The following is a 24842-nucleotide window of genomic DNA, read 5'->3' as shown; positions in this document are numbered from 1 at the left end:
ACGACGCGGAAGTGTGCGCGGAGTGAACCCTCTCGCTCCGTGTCCTCAGCCGCAGCTCTCTGTGTAATTCATTATTCTTAGAACATCGCCTTTGAAGGAGACGGGATGTTGTTGGATCGAAACAGTCGTGTCTCTCGCCATTGTTGTGGTTGTTGTTGTTGTTGGAACAATAACGTGTGTTGAAATGAGTCGTCTTCGGGAGGGGACCGCTACCGGAGCGCACCGGAGCGACTCGGGTGAGTGCGGTTTGTCTCTTAAACTAAAGAGGCTGAACAAACCACGCGGCACCGGCACACGGTCAAAACAAACCTCCCTCCCATTCCAACACGTTGGTTTAATGTTTCATTATGTGTCTTTTATTCAAGGGTGTGTATCTGTTTACTACACAGTCAAACCGAGTAGACACGTGGGTTCTTTTTATGTAAGTAACGGTTTTCTTGTTCGCCACAGCCGTTTCCCGGATGGAGTATCCCTGCGCCCGATGCCAGAGATAGTCCGGTGACATGTGCCTGTTCTCGGACACATAATCGCAACGACATGGCCACCTGTCCAGACCCGTGGTGAGTTTCCTGTGTGCTTTGAAATAAAACCCTGCAGCATTGTGAGTGTTAGCAGCTCAAAGGCCCAACCGGTCCTGCAGCACTGTGATGACCAGCCTCACTACAGGGAGGAAACAGGGACAACAGCATTTCCCATTCTGGATATTGCACTGTCATGTATTGTCCTGGACTTGGCTTAATGTGGTCTGAGGGGCTTTGGCTCTTCAAACCATTCTGTGCAGGCTGTCACACCCACCCCAGCCCCCACTGCCTGCACCACTGTGGACCCAGGCTGCATGCAGTCCTCTGATGCTGAATAAGCAGGGATGTTTTGCTTTATCGCTGCTAAGGCGCTGACATGCTAACTTACAGGTTTGCTTTACATAAGTTAAACACATATGTCGTTCCCTTAAATAGCAGTGCAGTACATTTCTACAGTGCGGTAGTAATGGAATGACCACGGAGGCAGAGCTAACCAGCAATAAAGTGACTGAGATGGTCAATCCACTGATGGGAAACAGCACATCTCTCTCGAGGAAGGGATCAGTGAGCTAGTCTTTCATCGCTGTTACAACATCTTAAAGCGTTTTTTCGTTTTAGATTTTAAAGATAATGCGTCACCCTCCATTATGCACCCCTTGATGTGCTGAGTAACACATGACATCGATTGCTCTTAAGCCTTATGAGGTCAATTGTGATTTGTCATTTCAGGCCGTGAAAAATTTACATTTGTTTGATTGATTGATAGATTGGTTGCAGCACTTCAGTGAAGTAAGGCTAAAGGCTTTAAACAGAGTATACTGAAAATCAAATTAAACATTAATACAGATTACTCACTGCTACTAATGGACCATTAATAGGTTGACCTCGTGAGTTGTCCATTCTCATGTTTCACCTCAACCTAATCCGTGATCAATAATCAATTTAATCAGGACTTGTGATGCCTATTAAATCACAGCAACTATGTCGCTTGTCAGCACACTTTGAGAGGAATGTTCCACAATGGAAAGTAAAGGATTTAGGTTGATAGTACATATATATATTACTGTCACCCTTAATCCTTTAATATATGTTAAAGAAGTCATAACTTATTATCAGAAGTATAGGCCAAAGTCTTCAACAACTTATGAAGACATGTTTCTCATAATAGTTTAATTTGTTGATCTTTGTTAATCTTAAACCCACTTTTTAGGTTGCCACGGGTGACAGTCCGTCATGAGTGCATTGGCCTGAGGTCCTACCAGGTCTCCCCCCTCACATCTGTTCAAGAAGTCAAACAGTTGCTCTACGAGGAGACAAATCTCCCGGTTAAAGAGCAGCGACTGACCCACAATGGGAGAGTGGTGAGTGTTTGTTTGTTTGTTAGTAACAGCAGGGTAAAAGTAGGATTGAAATATACAAAATGTAAAGATTTAGCACTTTCTAGGTAAGATTTATGTATAGATGTTTCATCTGTTCATTGTATTCATACTGTGTGACTACTGTGTGTCACTTTGGATTCACATGTACGGGACAGGCACTGTAGCTACTGGAATAAGATCTTAGAAAAAGCAGTAAATTGGTGTTAAAATTTCATAACTGAACCTCTCTTGTTCAAAACAGTTTCAAAATGCAGGAAGTCTGGTTTAAATATGACTATGTACTCTTTCTGTTAAACGCTTACATATTTAAGGATCTATAAAGCCAGTTCTGTAAATCCTCTAAATCGTTATATTTGTTTATCTGTTGTATTGCACAGGTTTATTATTTTTACTGTCAATTATAAACATAATATTCAGTGTGTTTTTCTTGGTTTCTCAGTGTTCAATACTTGTTGGGTTCATTTTTAGTTTAGTTTAGTTTATTTCTACTGGTTTGAAGGTGGATAATTGCCACAGCAGCAGAAGCAGAGAGGAAGCTTGTTTTAATGACCCTGTGCCATAACTGCAGGATGAATAATGTCAATGGTGACATTCACTTAAACTGATAACAGTGCCCGCACTGTGAGAAGTACTGTGAGCCTCCCTTCTAGGGATCATTTTATCATCTTTATGAGGAATTAATTAAATCTGTTTTTGATTTTATGGCTAATTAGTTTATGGCTATGTTTCTACTTACTTAGTGACCTACCTGCCAACCTACCCGCCCACCCATGCAGCGTTATCCAATATCAGCTAAGGATGTTTGCAGTTGAACATTCTGACTCTCACTAGACAACATGAAAGGCACTTCATAATCACACTGTTTTACAATTCTATAGTTTACTGAGGGACTTTAGTTAGATAAATTAAGTTATAAATTGGTTGTTCTATGGTAGATGAATAACTGTAGGATTCTTGTTTGGTAGTTTGACCGTAGTATTCAGTAGTTTGTGATGGCTGTGTCAGTGACTGTGTCAGTGTATGGGCTAACATGACTGGATTTGACCCCATGACTTGGGGCTTGGCTGATGGACAGCACCAGGTGGTGGTCAGTGCTTGGCAGCCCCCTGATCTCATATGCAAAAATTAGCTGCAAGCTACACCTACAAATGAAAAGAACATACACTACAAGGTCAGGTTCCACATGTGAAATGTTTCCTGTAAAAAATGAAGACACAGATTTACCTTTGTTCCTCTTAAATATAAATTTAGATTTCACATTGTATTCCTGTAATGCCTGATGCAATGTTACTGTGCAGCAGTCTGATAAGGCACTGAGCCAGACACTGTAGCGGAGGAGTGGTATGCTTTTTAGGAGAAACTGAGAGGCAAGTTTAGCTTCTCTATGAGTTTCACAAGCATGATTCATTGATTGGTGGGTGCCCTCAAATGCAGTAAAACATTCGGCCTCGAAGCCAAGTTGAGGAAAAATACTTTAAGTTATAGTACTGCTGCACATACATTCTTGTTAGGAGAAAACACTCTTTATTAGAAGGATCTTAAGTGCAGCTTAAACTTAAAACAACTCCAAACTTGCCTCAAACCTGACAGGCATTACCCTTCTGTTTTTTGGGTCTGAACCAGACCCGAGCCTGATGTCTTCCCAAATTAAACGCATATGCAGTGTAAAAAATGTAACCCTTATATAATTTCACCATTTTTTGTCTGATTTTGGTATCCTGGTTTTGGAAACCACACTGCGTCACACTCTTTAGTGTGATGAACTCTATCACTGTATATATATATAACTGTATATTTCCTGTATGAGCCCTTTCTATTCTCCCATATGGAATATTGATAATTGCACTGTGCAGTGATGAGGAAGATGGCTGCAGGTTTGCCAGATAGCGTGCCGATGTGCAAAAATGACAGTCACTTCTAGTGGGCTTTTAAAAAAGTTTTTTGTGTGTATTGAGTAATAAAACACAAAATTCACAGCATTTTCTTCACATGAACTTATTTATTGTCTCTTAAAACCAGTTCTTTTATTTTATTAACTGTACTTGATTTATGTTGTTATTTGAGGAGATTTCTATACAGTTTTTCCATATAAGCTATTCTCTAAAATGCTCTCTCATTCTCATTATCAACCCATTCTAGCTGGATGACAGTGTGCAGATCGGGACCCTGGTGCCCCCAGGAATCCCAGAAGTATCTATCACACTTGAGGGAGGAGGCCTTAAAGGGGGAGGTATGAATAAAATAACTACATCTCTGCAATAAACCAGCTCTTGCAACAATGAAGCTTACCTGTCTCTGATTTTGCAGGGAGGTTTGGACAAACTACACCACCACTAGTCGAATTCTTGAAAGATATCCTGAGGAGGTATCCCGAAGGTGGACAGATTCTGAAGGTAAGGGTCGAAGACACTTTGCTGATTAAATTATATTTAGAATCCCAAAAAGTTAATTCATGATCAATGTCTTTTTATTTTCCATATAAGGTCAGTATTATATAAAAAATAATTTAGGGATTAAACCTATTTAACCCCACACTGGTGGAATATAGTTACATATAACTTGTGGCTTCTATTCTAAAGATTCTAAAGATTCTCAGGCTATTAGTCATTGGTATAATAAGCACAAACAAGAACAATGTGGTCTAGCTTTCATCCTTAATTCTCTATGTCCTGTTTTGATTTATGTGAGCTCACCGAAGAGACGCAGATTAATTTGGAAGTTATCTCGGGAGGGCTACGCTCAGGCAATAACATACAATAGTGTCGTGTGATTTGAAATTAGAAAGAATCTCAAGCTTGTTCAAAAAATAAGAGAATAGCTTTATTTTGGCTGTAATTACACCAGCTATTACCCTTCATGGTAGCAACATTGCGTGGGTAAAGAGTTGCGGTATCACTTGGGCCATCTCTTCTAATCATGATCTAATTTCACTGTGAAGCTTTCTAGATAAAAGCATCCATCAATTATACTAACATTATTGTGCACTTTCACTGTAGAAGCCCTATCTTCATAAATGCAAGTATTTGCTCTGTTTAATTTTGAAGGAGTTGATTCAAAATGCTGAAGATGCTGGAGCCACAGAAGTCAAGTTCATGTACGATGAGACAGAGTATGGAGTGGAGTCGCTGTGGTCACCTGACATGGCACAGCATCAAGGTTAGTAGACAGTGACTATTTTAGCACACCAGGATAACTCGGTAACACCATGCTTTAAATGGTGAGCATACGTTCAAGCTTTTGTGTTGGCAGATGTCTGTCCTGCTTAAGTGTCATGAAGCAGCTGCTCTGTAGCTGATGCTCTGCTCTGAGCTCCCTGTCTTATTAACATAGTGGATTATTGACTTTACTAAATTATTGTTCATTTCCCGATAATGCATTTTTGTTTGGTTTTAACTTGTTTGTTCTGATCTGATTGCAGCATCAGCACTGTATGTCTACAATGATGCTATTTTCACTGTGGAAGACTGGAATGGGATTCAGGAGATTGCGAGAAGCAGGAAGAGAGAGGATCCTTTGAAAGTGGGACGGTTTGGGATTGGATTCAACTCTGTGTATCACATTACAGGTTTGAAACTGTTGTCTTCATCTGCTATTAATAATTTCTAAATGATTACTTGCAGTACAACCTACTCTCTTATGTGGAATCAGAGTATTCTGCAGACATTTTTTTATCTGTGTAACTTCCAATGTCTGCTTGAAATGTTTTAAATTTGCTCTGTACATAAGAATCAAATCACAGAAAATTCTTCAGATCCTTAAAACACAATTTTTGTTGTGAAACCCTGGTATACAATCACTATATGACATTCAAAAGCAAGTAATTAGTAGAAAAAAACCTTTTTGTGTCTCTGCGCTGGCAACAGCTGTGGCTAGAGTGGATATGTCAGGAACACCCTTGAGGGAATTTCTTCAAATTTGGCTCAAATGTTCACAGCTAGGTTTAGGGATCAAAGGCCACTGTGACCTTCTTTCCATTTTATTCTTGTGAGGATATATATATCAGGAAAGGAGGGAACTCCAGTCTTGTTGAACTGACACAACATATTTTTGACCATAACGCATAATGAGATCAAATTTCACACAAATGAATATTAAAATTGTAAAGTGATGATATTTTACCTCCAAAAGGTCGATGGTTAGCTCTGACTTCATATTTGTTGCAAAAAAAGGTAGATGGATGTTGTGACTGCAACTTGACCAGTCGGTGGAGGCTTACAACCACAAGGTGGTAATTGTTGCTTTTGTAATGTTAATTTAAAACATGAAACATCTAAATTTGTTAAAAAAAAAACTAAAAAAAACCAAATGGATGAATAAAATTGAATTTGAGGTAGTAAATCTTTTTAAACTTTTCATTTATTACTTGTTAATTAAAACTACCCTATCTTACCTTTGAGCAACCTTAACTGTCATCAGTAGAGTTACACAGTGATAATTGGGTCAGGCTTTAGTTGTACTGGGCAGCTGATCAATGTTTGTGTATATTTATTCATAGTTTTGTGTTTTTCCTCTCAATATTTTAGATGCTCCCAGTATATTCAGTGGAGACCAGATTGCCATGCTGGATCCTCATCAGACTCTGTTTGGAGTGAACGAGTCTGGACAGTGTTGGAACCTGAAGACGGACATTAAGGAGATCACAGAGCTGGCTGACCAGTTTGCTCCCTACACTGGGATGTTTGGGAGCTCCGAGAAAACCATTCAGGACGGCAGCTTACCCGGAACACTTTTTCGCTTCCCGCTCCGCATGAAGCCCTCCCAGCTCAGTGGTAACATTTACAACAAAGAAAAGATTTTAGAGCTCTTTGAGTCTTTCAAAGCAGATGCAGACACAGTGGTCCTCTTCCTCAAAAGCGTTCAGAGGATCTCGCTGCATGTGCGTGAATCCGACGGTACAGAACGCATGTTGTTTCAGGTTACGGCCTCAGAAAATACTGATGATAAGTTAGAGAGACCAAACGCACTTAAGACTCTGGGTCAGGCAATAGACAGCTACAATAACGGTGTGCCCAATTCCACCATCACATGTGTCACTTACCAGGTCAACATCGAGACTCAGGATGAAACAGCTAAAGAGACTCACAGAACGACTTGGCTGGTTTGTAATGGAGTAGGGGGGAGAGGAATGTGTGCTGAGCTGGACTCTCTGGCAGATGATTTGAAGTTCATGCCCACCATTGGAATTGCCCTGCCTCTTACTCTGATAAACAGAGAGGACAAAGGTGCCACATCTGGTTTCTCAGGACGGGCTTTTTGTTTCCTTCCTCTTCCCCCTGGGGAGGAGAGTGAGACAGGGCTTCCAGTTCATGTCAGTGGCTTCTTCGGTCTCACAGACAACCGTAGGAGTATCAAGTGGCGGGAGGTGGACCAGTGGAGGGATCCAGCTGCTCTGTGGAATGAGCTGCTTATAATCACTGTCATCCCAAAGGCTTACTTCACACTCATCACAGAGACTATCAAAAGGGTACAGACAAAAAAGGACCAAGATTTTCCATTGACCCCCACAGGGACCTACGAGGCATGGCCGGACCTTAAGCAGGTCAAGTCCCGCTGGAAACCTATTCTACAGCCACTGTTCCATGACTTGCTGCAGCAGGAAGTCATCTATTCCCTCAGTGAGAGCTGGATCCGGGTTGACCAGACTGTGTTCTCAGAGTTGGACACAGATGAGGACATTTCAGAGACTGTGATCAAGTACCTCCAAAGCTCAGGAATGCAGGTGGCAAAAGTGCCAGCTGCCGTGGACTCTGTCTTGGCTGCCCACATGGATGAGTCAACCGACGTGAGGAAGGTTACCCCATCTTTGTTGCGGCAGGTGATCAGGAAGTACAAACACAAAGGTCCTTCACAGGACAAGCTGCTGCTGCTGGAGTTCGTGCTTAGTGATTCTAATTACAGTGATCTAATCGGACTGGAACTCCTACCACGGCAAGATGAGACTTTTACAACATTTTCATCTTCTGTCACGGATAAGGATGTCGTTTACATTGCATCTGAAGAATACCCCAGGTAGAGATTATATTTAGATTTTCCTTTTACCCTTGAATAATTATTAATTATGAAAGTAGTATGAAATAATTGTATTTCATGCACAATGGTTTCCACTTAGGGACAGGTACAGCAGCCTAGATGATTTTGAACATTAATTTAGACTACAGTTGATTGTATTTTCAGTATTATGATTACTGTGTCTTTTACGTTAAATCATTGTTGATGGTTTTATTTGTCCCAAGGGTTCTGTATCCTGGACTGGAAGGTCGGTTCATATTGGAGAACATTAAACCTTCAATAATGGTCAGTTTGAAGAAAGCAGCCAAAACCAGAGGTAACACCCACATTTACATGAAATCTATACAAAGTATGATTTATAGTTGGCTGTAACATGTATGACTTCTGACAGAATTAAAACTGAAACTGAAAAGTCCTCAGTCCACGTGATAACTTATGTGGGGCATGTGGGGTTATATTTGTTCAGCCATATTATAGTAGTGCTGGGTCATCTTACTCCTGCAGTGCCAGCAGGGCATTAAATCTGGTACACTGCTGATCATTTAGAAAGGAGAGCGTGAGCATGCTATTTCATGGAAGACCTGTTTTTGTGCCACATGTTTCATCTCGATACACAAGATCAGAACCTGACTGCCCTCACTGCACAAGCAGCCATGATTATGATAAGATGGTTGTGAGCCAAACAGAGGAAATATGCTGAGTAACATAACTGTCATCTGAAACCATAATCTAAGCCACAGACAATATTGTAATGTAGCATAACAATTTGGAACAAATATTCCTGTCAGATTTTTTGTGAAGCCCTGCATTTGATATACATTTTCATCTAATTGTTGAATGTGTTTGTTGCATTGCCACTCTGCAGTGTCTGCAGCAGTTCAACTTTCATTAGCATCCATTAGAAATCTGTATTCTAGTCTCCGCAGCGGGCCTACCACTGCTAATGATGTTAGAGCACCACAACCCACATATATTTTCCAATTACTACATAATTTATGTTGTGTTTTACTGATTGTAATATAAGTAAAAATATAAGCCGTGGAAAATGGCATTTTCTAAATACAAATAAGATAGAAAAACAAGGTAAAGTTAATTTCAGGTTTCTAAAATTTGTCATTTGAATTACAGTGCAACAGTATCTTTGGGGGTTTTCAGGTAGGTATTTGAAAATGTGTTAGATATCGATTATTTTTCTATTTACTTAAACTCTTTAGAGCCTGACTGATGCCAATACCGATATGAGAGAGTCAAACATTTTCAATACGTCGATATTCTGGCTGATATATATACAGTGAAGGAAATAATAATTTGATCCCTAGGCGATATTTTTTAAGTTTGCCCACGACAAAGAAATTTACAGTCTGTAATAGTAATGGTAGGTTTATTGTAACAGTGAGAGACAGAATATCAACAAAAAAAAATCCAGAAAATCACATCATATAAAAGTTATATATTGATATATATAACATGTAATAAAAAATGGCAATGATTATGACAAAGAAAGTTAACTAATACTTGATATTTTACAGTCAAACAATTAACTTAGTTATAAACAAGTATGAATTAAAAGAAAACCCTTATGCAACTAAATATATAGAACTTGAATAAAGAAAATAAACACAATTTTTATAAACACAATCTTTCTGAAAGGAAAATTCTGTGAGAAAAAGTTTTCATATCGACGCACATGAGTAAATATAAACTCTGATCCTGATATGTCTGTGAAAGGCTCATATAGGACAGATTTTTTAATCAGCCAATTAAAATAATCAGTCAGGCTCTAAAACTAATACATTGCTGTGAAAGAGCACCATGGTTACTACAGTCAGATAACTCTCACAGGCATAAGTAACAAAACAACAACTCACATGTTGGATTTGGTATAATTACAACCTATAAATGAAACCTGTTAACTCACCATCATTTGGACTTATATAATAAAGGTTTCATGGTGCACTTTACTACTTGCTGTGTCTTTCAAAAATGGTGTCCCCTGCAAAGGCTAAACATATGTTTGTGCAAATGTAACAAACTGTATGGTTGTGTGTGCACAATATGGTTTATCCAAGTGTGTTTGCATGGTATTCTATCAGCAATTTGTGCTGCAGTTTGGCTGTAAGTCTAAATGTTGATTACGACTACTAATTTTTCCAAAAAACATCTGTTTTGAAATGAAAGCAAATATAAGACCAATTACAGCCTAGACAGTTTTCCATTTAGATGTATTTATTTATTTATTTCTGAAAAGGGGAACTGTCAAACATCCATTGCGTGGCTGATTGTTATAATGTACCTAATTACGTGAAAATGGGTCAAGTGCATGAACAAAATTAAACTATCATCCTAATGCTAATTGTGAAAGACATTTTACCTGATAGAGACTTGACCTCTGTAGTTGCTGCATCATGCAATATCGATAAAACTCCAGCGTGAACTTTCAAAGATAGCATCTAGTAACTTCTACATAAAAAATAACTAAGGAAAATTACATGACTTTAACTTTTCCTTGTTATTTAAACAGGAAGAGCCTGCAGTCAGCTACAGGTGCTGAATCCTGAACGATCAGCTCGACTTATCAAGGAGATCCTGTCAACAGCCTGGCCAACGAGAGACTTCATTGTCACATGGGAACCTGGAAACAGAGAGTTGAAGCATCCTACAGTTTCCTGGCTGAAGATAATCTGGAAGCATCTCTACATACATTTTGCTGATGACCTAAGTACCTTCGAAGACATGCCTTTGATCCCATGTGTGCCACTTGAGGAAAAGATGGACACGGTTAAGCTTCTACGTCTCAAAACTCCATCCCCCATAATCCTTGTGGATGAGAAAGAGGCAGCGCTTCCTGAAAACCTTATTGACATTATGGAAAGGCTTGGAGGAGTAGTGATAAAAAAGCTGGATTCAAGCTTGCAGCACCCTCAGCTAAAGAGGTACATCCATCCTTCCTCTCCTAGTGTGCTCTTACAAATAATGAACAGAATGGCAACACAGCGATTATCCAGCCTAGTCGTTTCTTTCTCGGTGGATGAGAAGATTGCACTGAGAAACTTTCTTGCAGGGCTGTCTGACATTACAGAGAAGGAAAAACATACCCTGCTTGAACTTTCCATCTTTGAGAAAGTGGGGACCCGCTCTGAAGGCACCTCAGCATTTACATCACTGAGAGGAGCTAGAGCTTTGCATCACAGAGCCAAGTACCCACCAGATGTGAAATTATCTGTCAATCTGGTGGGATGCTGTGATGAAGAATCAATTCGCCTCATCAAGATGCTAAATGTGGAACAGGTGAAAACAACAGAATGTTTGAGATTTATTATTCAGGATCTTGAGAAGGGCTTCTACACAACCGATGAGATATGTCAAATCATGCTTTGGGCACTTAAAAATCTGGCATTTTTAAAGAATGAAAATTCATTTGTGATTGGATGGCTCTCTGCTCTTAAATTCATTCAGCTACCTTGTGGAAATTCAGTCAAAGCCTCTGATCTTTTTGATCCTGAACTCGAAATTCTACAAAATCTGTTCTACATGGAAGAGGAAACCAGGTTTCCCACAACTACATTCACATCCTCCCCTGATCTTCTTCATTCACTCCGACAACTGGGACTAAGAAATGAAGTGCAGCTCAGTGAAAAAGACGTACTCCACGTGGCAAAGAAGATAGAGGAGTTACAAAGCAAGGATGAACCAGAGTGGGATTTCGTAATCAAAAAGGCAAAAACACTCCTGCAGATACTAAACAGACAAACCAAGCTGGTAAAATCAGCTGATGCTCAGAAATCATTACTAAAATGGAAATGGGTACCTGTCTGCAAGGAAAGACCTCTGACTTACCCTAAATCCCTCGCCTGGGTTGGAGATACTCTCAATATCTGCTCTTTGTCAGAGATGTGTGACATATCCCATGCAGTGCTTGTGGGATCTTCAGTAGCAGTGGTTGAACACACATCTGCAGGTATGAAGAAAGCACTGAAACTAACTGTTGAGCCACAGGTAGATCAGGTATTGCAACACCTGAAAGCAGTGAATGACTGGCATAAATCCCAAGCCTTCACCACAGAGGATTGGTATCAGTTTCAGCAGATCTTGTTTGAGATTTATGCCTTTATGCAGGCTCATCTTGAGGATGCAAGAGAAGCTATGAAATCACTGCCTTTTGATTGGGTGTGGACAGGGAAGGCATTCTCATCACCTGGCCACACGGTCCTTAAACCTCTCCCCGATCTAGACTTGCAACCTTACCTGTACTCCCTGCCAAAGACAATCCGAAAGTTTCACAAGCTTTTCAAGTTTTGTGGGTCGGTTGAAGAGGTTGTCCCAAGCCATGTGTTTGAAGTCATCTGCACCATTCAACAAAGATGTGAAGGAGAGATTACCAAGGAGGAAAGCAAACATGATATCCTACTTTTGATCAACATCCTGAGATGGCTGTACAACAATCAGATACCTGTAGATACTAACATGCATGTCCCAATTCTTTGTTACAAGGACCCAAGTAAATTGGCCATGAAGCTCATTCACGAATGCACCTACTGTGACATCAAGGTTGACGATTTGAATGACTTACTTGAGGATGCATCAGAGCCAATTATATTAGTCCACGATGATATCCCAATGAAAACGGCAGAGTGGCTGAAGGTGCCATGTTTGAGCACAAGGCTGATAAACCCAGAGAACCTTGGCTTTGAACAATCAGGCCAACAAGAACCTCTAACAGTAAGAATAAAGAACATCCTGGAGGAATATCCCTCTGTAGCAGACATTTTTAAAGAGCTCCTCCAGAATGCTGATGATGCAAGTGCAACAGAGTGCAGTTTCCTCATTGACATGAGAAAAAACTCTGACATCCGAGAGAATCTCCTTGACCCTGGCATGATTGTTTGTCATGGGCCCTCTTTGTGGTCTTTCAACAACTCTTTATTTTCAGACACAGACTTTCTGAATATCACAAGGTTAGGTGGATCAGTAAAGAGATGTGAAGCAGACAAAGTTGGCAAGTTTGGCTTGGGTTTCAACTCAGTTTATCACATCACTGACATCCCCATCATCATCAGCAGAGAGTTCATGATCATGTTCGATCCAAACATCAATCACATCAGCAAGCACATCAGAGATAGGTCTAATCCAGGGATCAAAATCAACTGGAGCAAACAGCAGAAAAGGCTGAGAAAATTTCCTAATCAGTTCAAACCTTTCATTAATGTCTTCAACTGCCAGCTTCCTCTAGCTCAGGACTCCCCATACATATACAATGGTACACTGTTCAGACTTCCATTCAGAACAGAGCAGGAATCCTCTGTAAGTGAAATCAGCACTCTGTACTACAACACCACAGACATCTATTCCCTGGTTGATGAGTTCAGCATATGCGGCCATCGGTTCATCCTGTTCACGCAGCATGTTGGAAGTATGGTCTTGAAATACCTGAAATATGAAGAACCAAATCCAGCTGGAGCACAAGATGTTGTGACCATCAACAAAAGTGTGTGGTCATGCAAAGCCTCATATGGACCCCTAAGTATCCTTAAATCTGCAGCAAAGCTTATGAAGAAAGTAGCAAGCACTAACAAGGTACCCGCTGATGTTCCTAAGTCTGGCTGCATCATACGCATTATGGTGGAGGAGTTTCACAATGTGTTCAAACGCATTGTCGACCTGCAATCCCCACTGTTCAGAGGTTCAGAGGAAGATCCTAACCAGTACTTTGAGATGGCTGCTAAAGGGGGACAGACAAGAAGACTCACAGATGAAATGCCCCAAAAGGCAGTCGAGGTCACTAACTGGCTCATTTGCTCATGCATGGATGTAACTGAAGCACTCAAGTTTTCCCTCAGTGATAGTGGAAAAAGACTTGGACTAGTGCCTTGTGGAGGTGTGGCTGTTCTGTTGTCAGAGGAAGAGAATCGCAAATGGACAGTAAAAACAAATGCTACACCAATTGGAGAGGTGTTTTGTTACTTACCCCTCAGAATCAAAACAGGCCTTCCAATCCATATTAATGGCTGCTTCGCTGTGACTTCTAACCGCAAAGAGATCTGGAAGACCGACACCAAAGGACGATGGAATTCTGTGTTCATGAGACATGTCATTGTCCAGGCCTATTTAGCAGCACTCACAATGCTACGTTCAATGGCTGAAAGTGGAGAACTGCTCAACTATAGCTATTACGCAGCATGGCCAGATCCAAGTCAGGTGCATGATGACTTCACACTGATCAGCCAGGGTGTCTACCAAGAAATAGCCAAAGGAGGTGATAGTGAGCATGCAAAGGTTTTCTCAGATGGAAACACTTGGGTGTCAATCAAATACGTTCGATTTCTTGATGATGCTTTACTCTGTAGACCAGACATTGGTCCTGCTGCCTTCAAGATATTCCTGAAATATCTCAAGAAAAGTGGCTCACAAAACCTCTGTGCTGTTGAGCTACCTGACTGGGTGAAGGAGGGTTTCGATGATGCTGGATGTAAGGGCAAGTTGATTGAAAACACCCTGACAGAGAAGCAGTTCTTTTCAGATGTCTTTTTCCCTCACATCCAGGAAATTGAGAGAGAGCTACGAGATCCCCTGATGCATTATGTCTTGAATGAGAAACTGGAAGATTTTGCATCAATCCTCCGTGTTACTCCTTGTATTCCATGCTCTGGCCCCGATAAGGAACTGGTTTTGCCTTCCAGACTAATTCACCCAGAGGGAAGAGTTGCTAAACTCTACAGCAAAGACGATGGAAGATTTCCTGAAGGGACTTCTAAAGACTACCTAAACCCTGTATGTTTAGTGAAGCTAGTGCAATTAGGTATGGTAAAGGATGATCTGTGCTGGGAAGACCTGATGGAACGAGCTCAATCTGTAATCCATCTTAATGAAAGTGATCATGCAGCTGCATGCTTCCGTAGCAGTATCCTACTCAGTCTAATTGATGAGAAACTAAAGATGAGAGATACACCAGCAGCTGAGCTCTTAGAAAAGCTACAGGACATCAAGTTCCTTCCATTTCTGACAAGACCTGCAGGGTTCTCACTACCATGGCATGGGAATGACTTTTCTCCAACAACAATGTTCTCTGCTGGAGAACTCTTCACAACTGAACATCAGGACACAGTGTGTTTGATGAAGCCAATCCTCAATGAGAATTCTCCATCTTTCAAAGGCTGTGGTGCAATGTCATTGGCTGTAAAAGACTGTCTCTGTCTAATAAGAAAACCATCAATTGGATTGGTCATCAGTCAGCTCAAGAAACTGTCTCAATCATTTGACGGTGTCACACTGTATCAGGAAAACATAACAAATGCTTGTTATAAGTATCTACATGAAGAAATGCTACAGGATGAGAATGCAAAAGGCCAAATAACAGAGGAACTGAAAGCCTTCAACTCCATCCTGGTGGAGAACACATATGTCAATCCCTCCAAAGTTGCATTCCACCTGAATTTTGATGCAGCCCCACATCTTTATCAGCTCCCAAACAAATACAGAAACAGCTGTCGTGAGCTATTTGAAAATGTTGGGGTTCAGCCAAATTTTGCAGTTGAGGATTTCTCAGCAGTTCTTGAAAGTGTGAAGCGGGAATGTGGCCGAAAGACACTCACTGAGGATAACTTCCAGTTGTGTCGCAGGATAATAAGTGAAGGGATATGGAGCTTGATACGAGACAAGAACCAAGAATACTGCCAAGCAAATCATGGTGGGATCATGTTACCTGACTCCAATCTGACATTACAGCAATCAAAATCGCTATGCTACAATGACTGCCCTTGGATCAAAGTCAGAGACTCTTCTGTGAAATACTGTCACGGGGATATTCCAAGAGAGGTTGCTGTGAAGCTAGGGGCAGTCCCTAAACGTCACAAAGCCTTGGAGAGGTATGCTTCCAATGTCTGTTTCTCTCCACTTGGTAGTGAGTTTGGACAGAAAGAAAAACTCACAGGCAGAATTAAAAGCATTCTCAATGCCTACCCATCAGAAAAAGAAATGCTAAAAGAGCTGCTTCAAAATGCAGATGATGCCAAAGCTACTGAAATTTACTTTGTGTTTGATCCGAGGACACACCCCACAGAAAGAATATTCGATGATAAATGGATCCGGATGCAAGGCCCTGCACTCTGTGTGTATAACAACCAGCCTTTCACGGAGGAGGATGTCAGAGGTATACAGAATCTTGGAAGAGGAACAAAAGAGGCTAATCCGGGCAAAACCGGTCAATACGGAATAGGATTCAACTCTGTCTATCACATCACTGACTGCCCGTCCTTCATCTCAAACAATGACATTCTGTGCATATTTGATCCTCATGCACAGTATGCACCTGGGGCTACATCTGTGAGTCCTGGAAGAATGTTTAGAGACTTGGACTCTGACTTCAGATCTCAGTTTTCAGATGTCTTAAGCCTTTACTTAGGAACTCATTTTAAGTTAGAACGTAGCACTATGTTCAGATTCCCCATTCGCTCTAAAGATATGGCAAAAACCTCAGAGATTAGCTCAGTCCCTGCTTCAGACAGAATGGTGCAAAACCTTTTGGATAAGCTAAAATCTGACGGTGCAGAGCTTCTGATGTTCCTCAATCACATGGAGAAAATATCCATCTGTGAAATTGATAATGAATCAGGAGAACTAAAAGTCCTTTATTCTGTGACCGCCAAAATAACAGATGGTGATCGTCTGAAACGCAAACAGTTTCATGCCTCAATCATTGATAGTGTGACCAAAAAGAAGCAGCTCACTGCTATCCCTGTGCAACAGATCACTTACACTATGGACATACAGGACACTGATGGAAATTTGACTACATGGATGATCTGTAACCGATCGGGCTTCCCTAACATTGAAAATGTCTCAAAAAGTGTGATCTCAGCTCATAAAAACGAAGACATAACTCTGTTTCCACGTGGAGGGGTAGCTGCATGTGTAAGCCACAACTACAAAAAACCTCACAGAGCCTTCTGCTTTCTGCCCCTTTCACTGGAGACTGGATTACCATTTCATGTAAATGGTCACTTTGCTCTAGACTCTGCTAGAAGAAACCTGTGGAGAGATGACAATGGAGTTGGGGTGAGGAGTGACTGGAATAATAATATGATGACATCACTGATAGCTCCTGCCTGTGTGGAGCTGCTGATTCAGCTTAAGCGTAGATACTTCCCAGGCCCTGATCCCATCATGACCGTACTCCAAGGGACTCCACTTCATGTTGTTAAAGATACGCTGCGGAAATATCTGTTCTTCTTCCCAGTCAACAGACTTGATATACAGTCAGACTGGTATTGCCTTGTTAAAGCAGTGTACAACTGTATCCATGCCGACCTGAAGCGTCTGCTTCCCGTAGTCCGAGCAGCACAAAGTGACAATTCAGACATGCACTCTGTCATTTATATTTCATGGGTAAATACATCCACAGCAAACAAAGGAAGAGCCTTTTTCGACAATCTGCTACAAGATGAGCTTCAGCACTTGAAAAACACAGAGTACAATATTTCCTCGAGGAAGTCTGTGGCAGAAAATGTGCACAGGCTGAAAACGTTGCTTCTGGATATTGGTTTCAACCTGGTTCACAGCTGTGATGAGACGGCAAATCTCTATCCCTGCCTGGAGGATGCAGGGATACCAGTCAGTTATGTAACACCAGAAGATGTCTGCAACTTTCTCCACACTTTCTCATCACCAGATACATCTTGCCATGTTGGAAAACTCCCCTGCCGCCTCCAACAGTCCAACTACAAGCTAGTTCATAGCCTGAAGCTCCTATTTGACTACTGCTTCAAAGACATTGAAGTAAATGAAGTCAAAATTGAGGGATTGCCTCTGTTGATAACAATGGACAACATGCTTCAGGTATTTGATACCAAGAGACCAAAGTTCCTGACATCACATCATGAGCTAATTTCAGCAAGGAAAGAAATGTTCATGAATCCATTGTACATCAGGTACAGCGACACACTGTTGAAGGCAGGAGCGGCAACGATTTTTGACATCAGCAACTTTGCTGACCTATTGGGGTCCGTTCTTCCAAGAGAGTATCGAACAAAGGTCCCTGTAAAGTCAAGAGACCCCTTTCCAAGTGAGTCTTGGCTAAAGAATGTGTGGAACTTCATCAGTGAGAATATTGCTCTAAAGGAGGATCAGACAGACAAACCAAGTTTTGAAACAATTCTTGAGATTCTGAAAGACTGGGCTTTGCTCCCGGGAATCAAATTCATGGCAAGAGAAAAGATAGTTATCCCTGAGCATGATGTGCTTTTACCTCTTAGTTTGATGAACATTGCAATATTTCCACATGGCCAAAATGACAAAGTCTTTCACACTCTAATGAAAGCAGGGTGCATTCAGCTTGCAGTGAACAAAATCTGTGTCAAAGAGAATCCCATCATGCCATTTCTGGCACAGCATACAGCAAACATTGAAAGTCCATCAAGTGTCCTGAAAGCTTTGGAGTACATGATTCAGACATCTGCATTCAAAGCAGCAAACCTGACCGACAAGGACTTTGAGGCTCTCCTGTTGTATTTCAACTGCAACCTAGTTAACCTCACACAACAGGATGTGCAGAGCCTAAAACTCCTCCCGTGCTTTAAATCAGTTAGTGGGAAGCACATCAGCATTGCATGCTATGGGGCAAACTACATCCTTGCCAAAGGCATTCCTACTGCAGACATTGACAAATGGGCCCACACATCCTCATTTTCCTTTCTTGCTGACAGTCCACAGCTAAAAGACCTGTACAGCTTTCTTGGCTGTTTGCCAATTGATGACATAGAAATCTACCTTCAACATCTCCTGCCAAAGTTTGAGAGTTTTTCCTATAATGCCAAAATTGAACACATTGTCTACTTGAAGGACACACTTTTGTCAATGGAAGAATCATGCAAGATAAAAGATGAGCTCTTTGAGAAACTGGAGGGACTGTCATTCATCTATGACTACTCAAACAGACTCAGGCCAACCAAGTTCTTCTATGATGAGACTGTGAAGGTATTTGAAGTTATGCTACCTGCAAAATCTTTCATACCATGTGACTTTTTCAAGAAAGTTGAGCAAGTGTCAAAACCAAAGAATGGAACATTGTTGCTCTCTCCGTGGATAACCTTTCTGAGAAATATTGGTCTCAAACATGAAATTTCCCAACAGCAAGTTCTCCAGTTTGCAAAAGAGGTCAGCATAAAATCCCAGACAGAAAGCTGGACAAAAGAAAAAGTCCAAACCATTGTCGATGTTCTCTTGAACCATATTTTCAAAGAGAGGACAGACCTGATCCAGGGTGCTTTTCTCAAGGAGCTTTCAATGATACCATTCCTGTGTCCTGAGAGAGCGCCCAAAGAACTCATCAAGCTTCATTCGCAGTACCAAGAGATGAGTAGCACACTTCCTCTGATTCGTTTCAGTGGGTCCCAGGTTAATCCAAAATTCAAGCAAACGGACATTATACACTTGCTTTGGACATCCTCCCCAATTCTACCAGAGAAAGCCACACCATCAAGCATAAAGGACCAGGAAGGAAGTGCTGTCACTGGACAGGAACAGCTTGACCAGGTGCTGAACATGTTAGCTGTTAGTCTTGACCCACCGTTGGAGAAAGTAATAAGCAACTGCAAGAACATCTGCAACATATCCAGTCCAGATGATGAAATTGTGAAAACCAGGAACAAAGTTTTAAGGTCCACCTATGAGTTCCTCAATGCAGATAAAAGAGATTTCCGTTTCCAGCTCCGTGGGGTCGCCTTTGTCATGGTGGAAGATGGCTGGAAACTGCTGAAACCTGACGAGGTTGTCATCAATTTGGACAACGAATCTGATTTCAAACCCTACTTGTACAAATTGCCTCTAGAGCTTGGTACCTTTCATCAACTCTTCAAACTCCTTGGCACAGAAGATGTTGTGTCAACCAAACAGTATGTTGAAGTGCTGTGGCGAATTTACAGAAACTCAGAGGGCAAGCAGCTTGACCCAAATGAAATGAGAACTGTGAAAAGGGTTGTTTCAGGATTGTTTAAATCGCTCCATAACGATCCAGTGGAAATCCGCAAAGACCTAGAGAATCTCAGAGATTTGTTATTTTATTTGCCAAGCCATGATGGAAGATTAGCAAAATCCAACAGTTTAGTGTTTGATGATGCACCACACTTTAAAAGCAGGATTCAGGGTAACGTTGGAGTTCAGATGCTTGTGGACATGAGCCAGTGCTATCTAGGCAAAGATCACGCCTTCCACACAAAGCTGATCATGCTACTTCCACAGAAACTAAGGCCTAGACTGTTAAGTAGCGTTCTTGAGGAGCAACTCGATGAGGATTCTCCAAAAATGTGCCAGTTTGGAGCTCTTTGCTCACTTCAAGGCCGCCTTCAGCTGTTGCTGTCATCTGAGCAGTTTATCACAGGACTAATCCGAATAATGAAACATGAGAATGACAATGCATACCTTGTGAATGAGGATAAAGCCATACGTCTCTGCAAAGCACTCTGTGAAGGACTCAAAGTATCTTGTTTTGAGAAACTCCAGACAACGTTAAGAGTGAAAGGATGTAGTCCCATCTCACACAGCCGCAGTGAAACACTTGCCTTCCTCAAGAGGTACGGGACAGCCGTGATTCACCTCTACATCCAGCATTCAGACAGCAAAGACATCAATTTTCTCCTAGCATTGGCTATGACATTGAAATCTGCCACAGACAATTTGATTTCTGACACATCGTATCTTATTGCCATGCTGGGCTGCAATGACATCTACAGAATCACAGAGAAGCTGGACAGCCTCGGTGTTAAGTACGACGCAACAGAGCCTTCAAAACTTGAGCTCCCCCTTCCAGGAACACCCATACCAGCCGAGATACATCACACACTTCTCATGGACCCAATGCATGTATTCTATCCAGGAGAATATGTGGGTTACCTTGTAGACTCAGAGGGAGGAGACATATATGGCTCCTACCAGCCTACATATACTTATGCCATCATTGTTCAAGAAGTAGTAAGAGAAGAGGAGGAAAATTCAGTTTTCCTTGGTAAATGCTTCCAGATCGACATTGGATACAGTGAATACAAAATAGTCAGTTCCCTTGACTTGTACAAATTTTCAAGACAAGATGAAAGCTCCCATGCTCGAGACACCAGTGCTCCATCGACTCCTACAAGCCCGGACAGTCGTTCTACTGGTAAACGAATGGTCCCTCCTCTTTTTGCTGGCAAGGAAAACCTCAGGCCTCCTCCTCAAAAACAATCACCAAAAAAGATCAAGCTTAATGCATTACCTGAGATTCTAAAAGAATTGACCTTAGTAATTGAACAAGCTTGGAAGCTTCCTGAAACAGAAAGAAAGAAGATAATCCGCCGATTATATCTCAAGTGGCATCCAGACAAAAATGCTGAGAGCCTGGACGTTGCCACTGAAGTCTTCAAGCACTTGCAGAGTGAGATCAGCCGAATGGAGAAACAGACTTTGGTCGATCAGCAAAATACAGACAGAGCTTCCAGGAGATCCTTCGCCACATCATCAACCCGCTTCCATTCAGAGAAGTTCTCATATCAAAGGTTTTATTCATCGTGGAACCAAGAAGCAACAAGTCACAAGTCAGAAAAGACTCATTTCAGGGAACATTATAACTATGCAGGTTCATCACATTCTCATCGTTTCTTCGTGCCCCCAACTTTCAAGACAGTTGGAAACCCTGTGGAAGCCCGCAGGTGGCTTAGGCAAGCAAGAGCAAACTACTCTGCTGCTCGCAATGATCTTCATAAAAATGCTAATGAGTGGGTTTGTTTCAAATGCTACCTTGCCACAAAACTTGCACTGATAGCTGCGGACTATGCAGTCAGAGGAAAGTCAGACAAAGACGTGAAACCAACTGCTCTGGCTCAGAAAGTGGAAGAGTACAACACCCAGTTAGCGGGCCTTGCCAACGATGTTCAGATCCTGGAGGGATACGGTGTGGACGGCCTCAGAACTCGCTACCCCGATCTCCTGCCTTTTCCCCAGATTCCCAACGACAGATACACATCAGAGGTGGCGATGAGAGTGATGGAATGTACCGCACGGATTATCATAAAGCTTGAAACCTTTGTGCAGCAAAAAATATAGCACTGTTGTAAAAGGAGACAGTGAAACAACAGTATGCATTGATCCTCTGTGGTACAGTGGACACCCTTGGTTGTGTGCAATACAGATCATGTATATCTCATAGAATAAAAACTGAAGAATCCAGCTGGCAGCTTATGGTAAATATGCAGATTCTACCTGTGATGATGGTTCTGTGGGTCATGCATAGTAAAGAACTGTGTGACTACCATACCCCTTTCGGCTGTTACACTATAGATTTGCTGTAATAGGTCAACAAAATCTGCATCTGTTTGCTTCAAATTATACTGAGTTATATTAAAATATGCTGCTTTTTTTACTTTATCTTTTATAAAACATATATAAAAATATATTTTCTTGCTAAAGAAAACCAGTCGGGTGTACGTAAAGGTTGCGCTAATGATAAGGAAACAGAGCAACTCTGTCAATACTGCAATTACTGTCATGCAACGTGTTGACAAGGCAAGGAAATACAATCATGTTTATAAATGTTCTTTTTTTAAAGGTTCATATGATTTCTGTACATTTGTAAATTTTCTGTAACATAGCCAGTCACTTGTTTATGGACTAAGCAGTTTTTTGAAACTCCTCATGTATTCGCACTTGCCCTTGTACAGCGCTTGTGTTGCCCCAGCAAATTTGGGAGATTTCGACTGTGAATGGAAAACTCTTTATGTTGTTTTTTAAATATATTTTATAATGGCTATGTTAAATGTTAGTTGCTCTCCATCCACTAACTCTTTATTGTTCATATGAACCACATGTTCCCTTGGGCCCTACAGTTGTGGGGGAGGGAGTTCTCAAAAAGCAATGTTTGTGAATAACAAGTAGGACAGTGTGAATAAAGAGCCATACATATATATGCTAAAACCTGGGCACAATCCTCAACATGTTAAGTTTTGTCAACATGAAAACCTGTTCATACGTTTTTGGTAATTGGAATGTTCTGGTTTAAGGAACACAGAACATCATCAGACTTGTTTTTTTTCCACAGTATACACATACTGACAACATCTTGTTATTTTGAAAGACAATTATTGTTATAGTTTTTGTTGTTATAGTTTATAGTGACTCAGCTGAGGGTGTCTCTTAAAATAACAACCTTTGAGAACCTTGAGTATCATACATGTTAATGTACACTGTGCAGCAGGAAGGCCTAATAATTACAAGATGTCGGTTTTGTTTGTTGGTTTATAAAAGAAGGGACATTGAACAAAAGAAAGCCCAGTCTTGCCTTGATTTCAAAAATGTTGTTACTTTGAAATTCTCATATTGAAATGCCTCATGTCTTTATATTTCATATTTTGTCTCAATTATACAAGCAGAGCAACTACTTTCTTTCTTAAGTAGAGAAATATTAACTCAGATATAACGTAATTTCGTATTAATATTGATATGAGAATGTCAAAGCCTGTAGGAGCAACTCCACTGCTTTCATTTAGGAATAAAATCACTTAGAATACAGGATTAAATTCAAAAATAATTAAATATATTTATTCAATTCTGAGCTCAATCTCTATATCTATTTAAATCGAGCAATGGCATTCGGCTTGAGCCATAACCAGGGCAGCTGATACTGTATCTGTATCACGTGTGGGTTGTCATGGCTCTCTGGTGGTCGTGATCTGTTTTGTGCTTTCAGGTGGTATAGCAGGGTGCATCCACTAGAGTGCACCAGAGAGCAATCAACGACTTTGGAAAATGGATTAAAACTGCACCGTCTCCATTATACAGCTTTAGTGCGCCGCAGAAAACAAGCGATTTTGGATATTTAGAATTATTAATATGAATCGTGATATGATCTGATTAGAAAACATGAGAGCCATCTTCAGTAAAACAAGCAAACAAGGATGAAAATGTCTGACACACACTGTAGAAGAATAGTACAGTTTATTCACAATTAATAAATACACATGACAGACTTTATCAAAATATGCCAGAATAGAGGTGCAGATTAACCACTCATCACCACTGACTGGGAACACAACGCCATGTTCAATATGATAAAAACAGACTAATAATTCAATGCCAAACTCAATGGAAGTATGATTGCAAAATATTGCCCTTTTTGATTAAGTAGACCTTAATGTAGAAAGAAAACCAATGCATATTTGACACATTAGTACCGTTTTGTTTAGCTTGTTGTTTTATTTGTCCTTGGTTACAGATGAGGTTATGGAACACACAGATCAACTTAATAGGAAAAAAGTGGTGTGGGCTAATGCATAATTACATTCTCATGAGGGCTTAAAAATAACAGAACAATCATAAACTGGGAAAAAAATTATGACACATGACACATGTGAAAACACACTAATAAAACTTTACACTAAATGAATGTGGTATTTTAATCTCAACCCTAATAAGCAAATTAGACAAAATTGAGAGTTTCATCTGAATTTGTAAAAAAACGTTTTTATATTAATTAAAGCCATCTCTGAATCTCTGAAATAACTATGACAATGACCAGCCATTCTTTACATTTTCTCCAATTAAATAAAAACATGCTAAACACAAAAAAAAACATCATACCAAGGGCTCGGAGCCACACATTAATCATGATAATAATTTTCGACATCCTGTAACTATTTATTTGTGTCCTTCCAAGCCCTTGATATGTGTCCCTTTCTTTTTTATTGCACCACAAGATAATATTGCATAGGATGTAAGCTGTTTCCAGCTCCTCATTGCCCAGCCATGATACGTGTGTAAAACGTTCTCTACAAGGCTCTGACGAAGATACCTTTGGTTCTGAGTGCCAATTAGTTTCAGCTGAATAGTTAAAACATCATAAATGCAGCTAAAAGGATGCATTGCATGACTTCTCCAACATGTTTGCCAGCAGGCATTTGTCTTTTTGGAGGCCTCA

The 24842-nt window shown here is 40.8% G+C and overlaps 1 protein-coding gene across 1 annotated transcript; it reads left to right on the top strand.

Annotated features, from left to right (window-relative positions):
- The first annotated feature begins 537 nt into the window (after positions 1-537).
- Positions 538-21976, top strand: sacs (sacsin molecular chaperone). Its single transcript, XM_061073702.1, has 9 exons — positions 538-560; positions 1732-1882; positions 4040-4130; positions 4208-4293; positions 4945-5056; positions 5319-5465; positions 6424-7909; positions 8134-8225; positions 10431-21976. The coding sequence occupies exons 1-9, from the start codon at positions 538-540 to the stop codon at positions 21974-21976; spliced, it is 13734 nt and encodes a 4577-aa protein (XP_060929685.1).
- The last annotated feature ends 2866 nt before the right edge of the window (positions 21977-24842 follow it).

The sequence above is a fragment of the Limanda limanda genome, chromosome 6, assembly GCF_963576545.1.
Source record: "Limanda limanda chromosome 6, fLimLim1.1, whole genome shotgun sequence".
NCBI lineage: Eukaryota > Metazoa > Chordata > Actinopteri > Pleuronectiformes > Pleuronectidae > Limanda > Limanda limanda.
The sequence above is the reverse complement of the archived record's forward strand: the minus strand, read 5'-3'. Positions and strand labels throughout refer to the sequence as shown.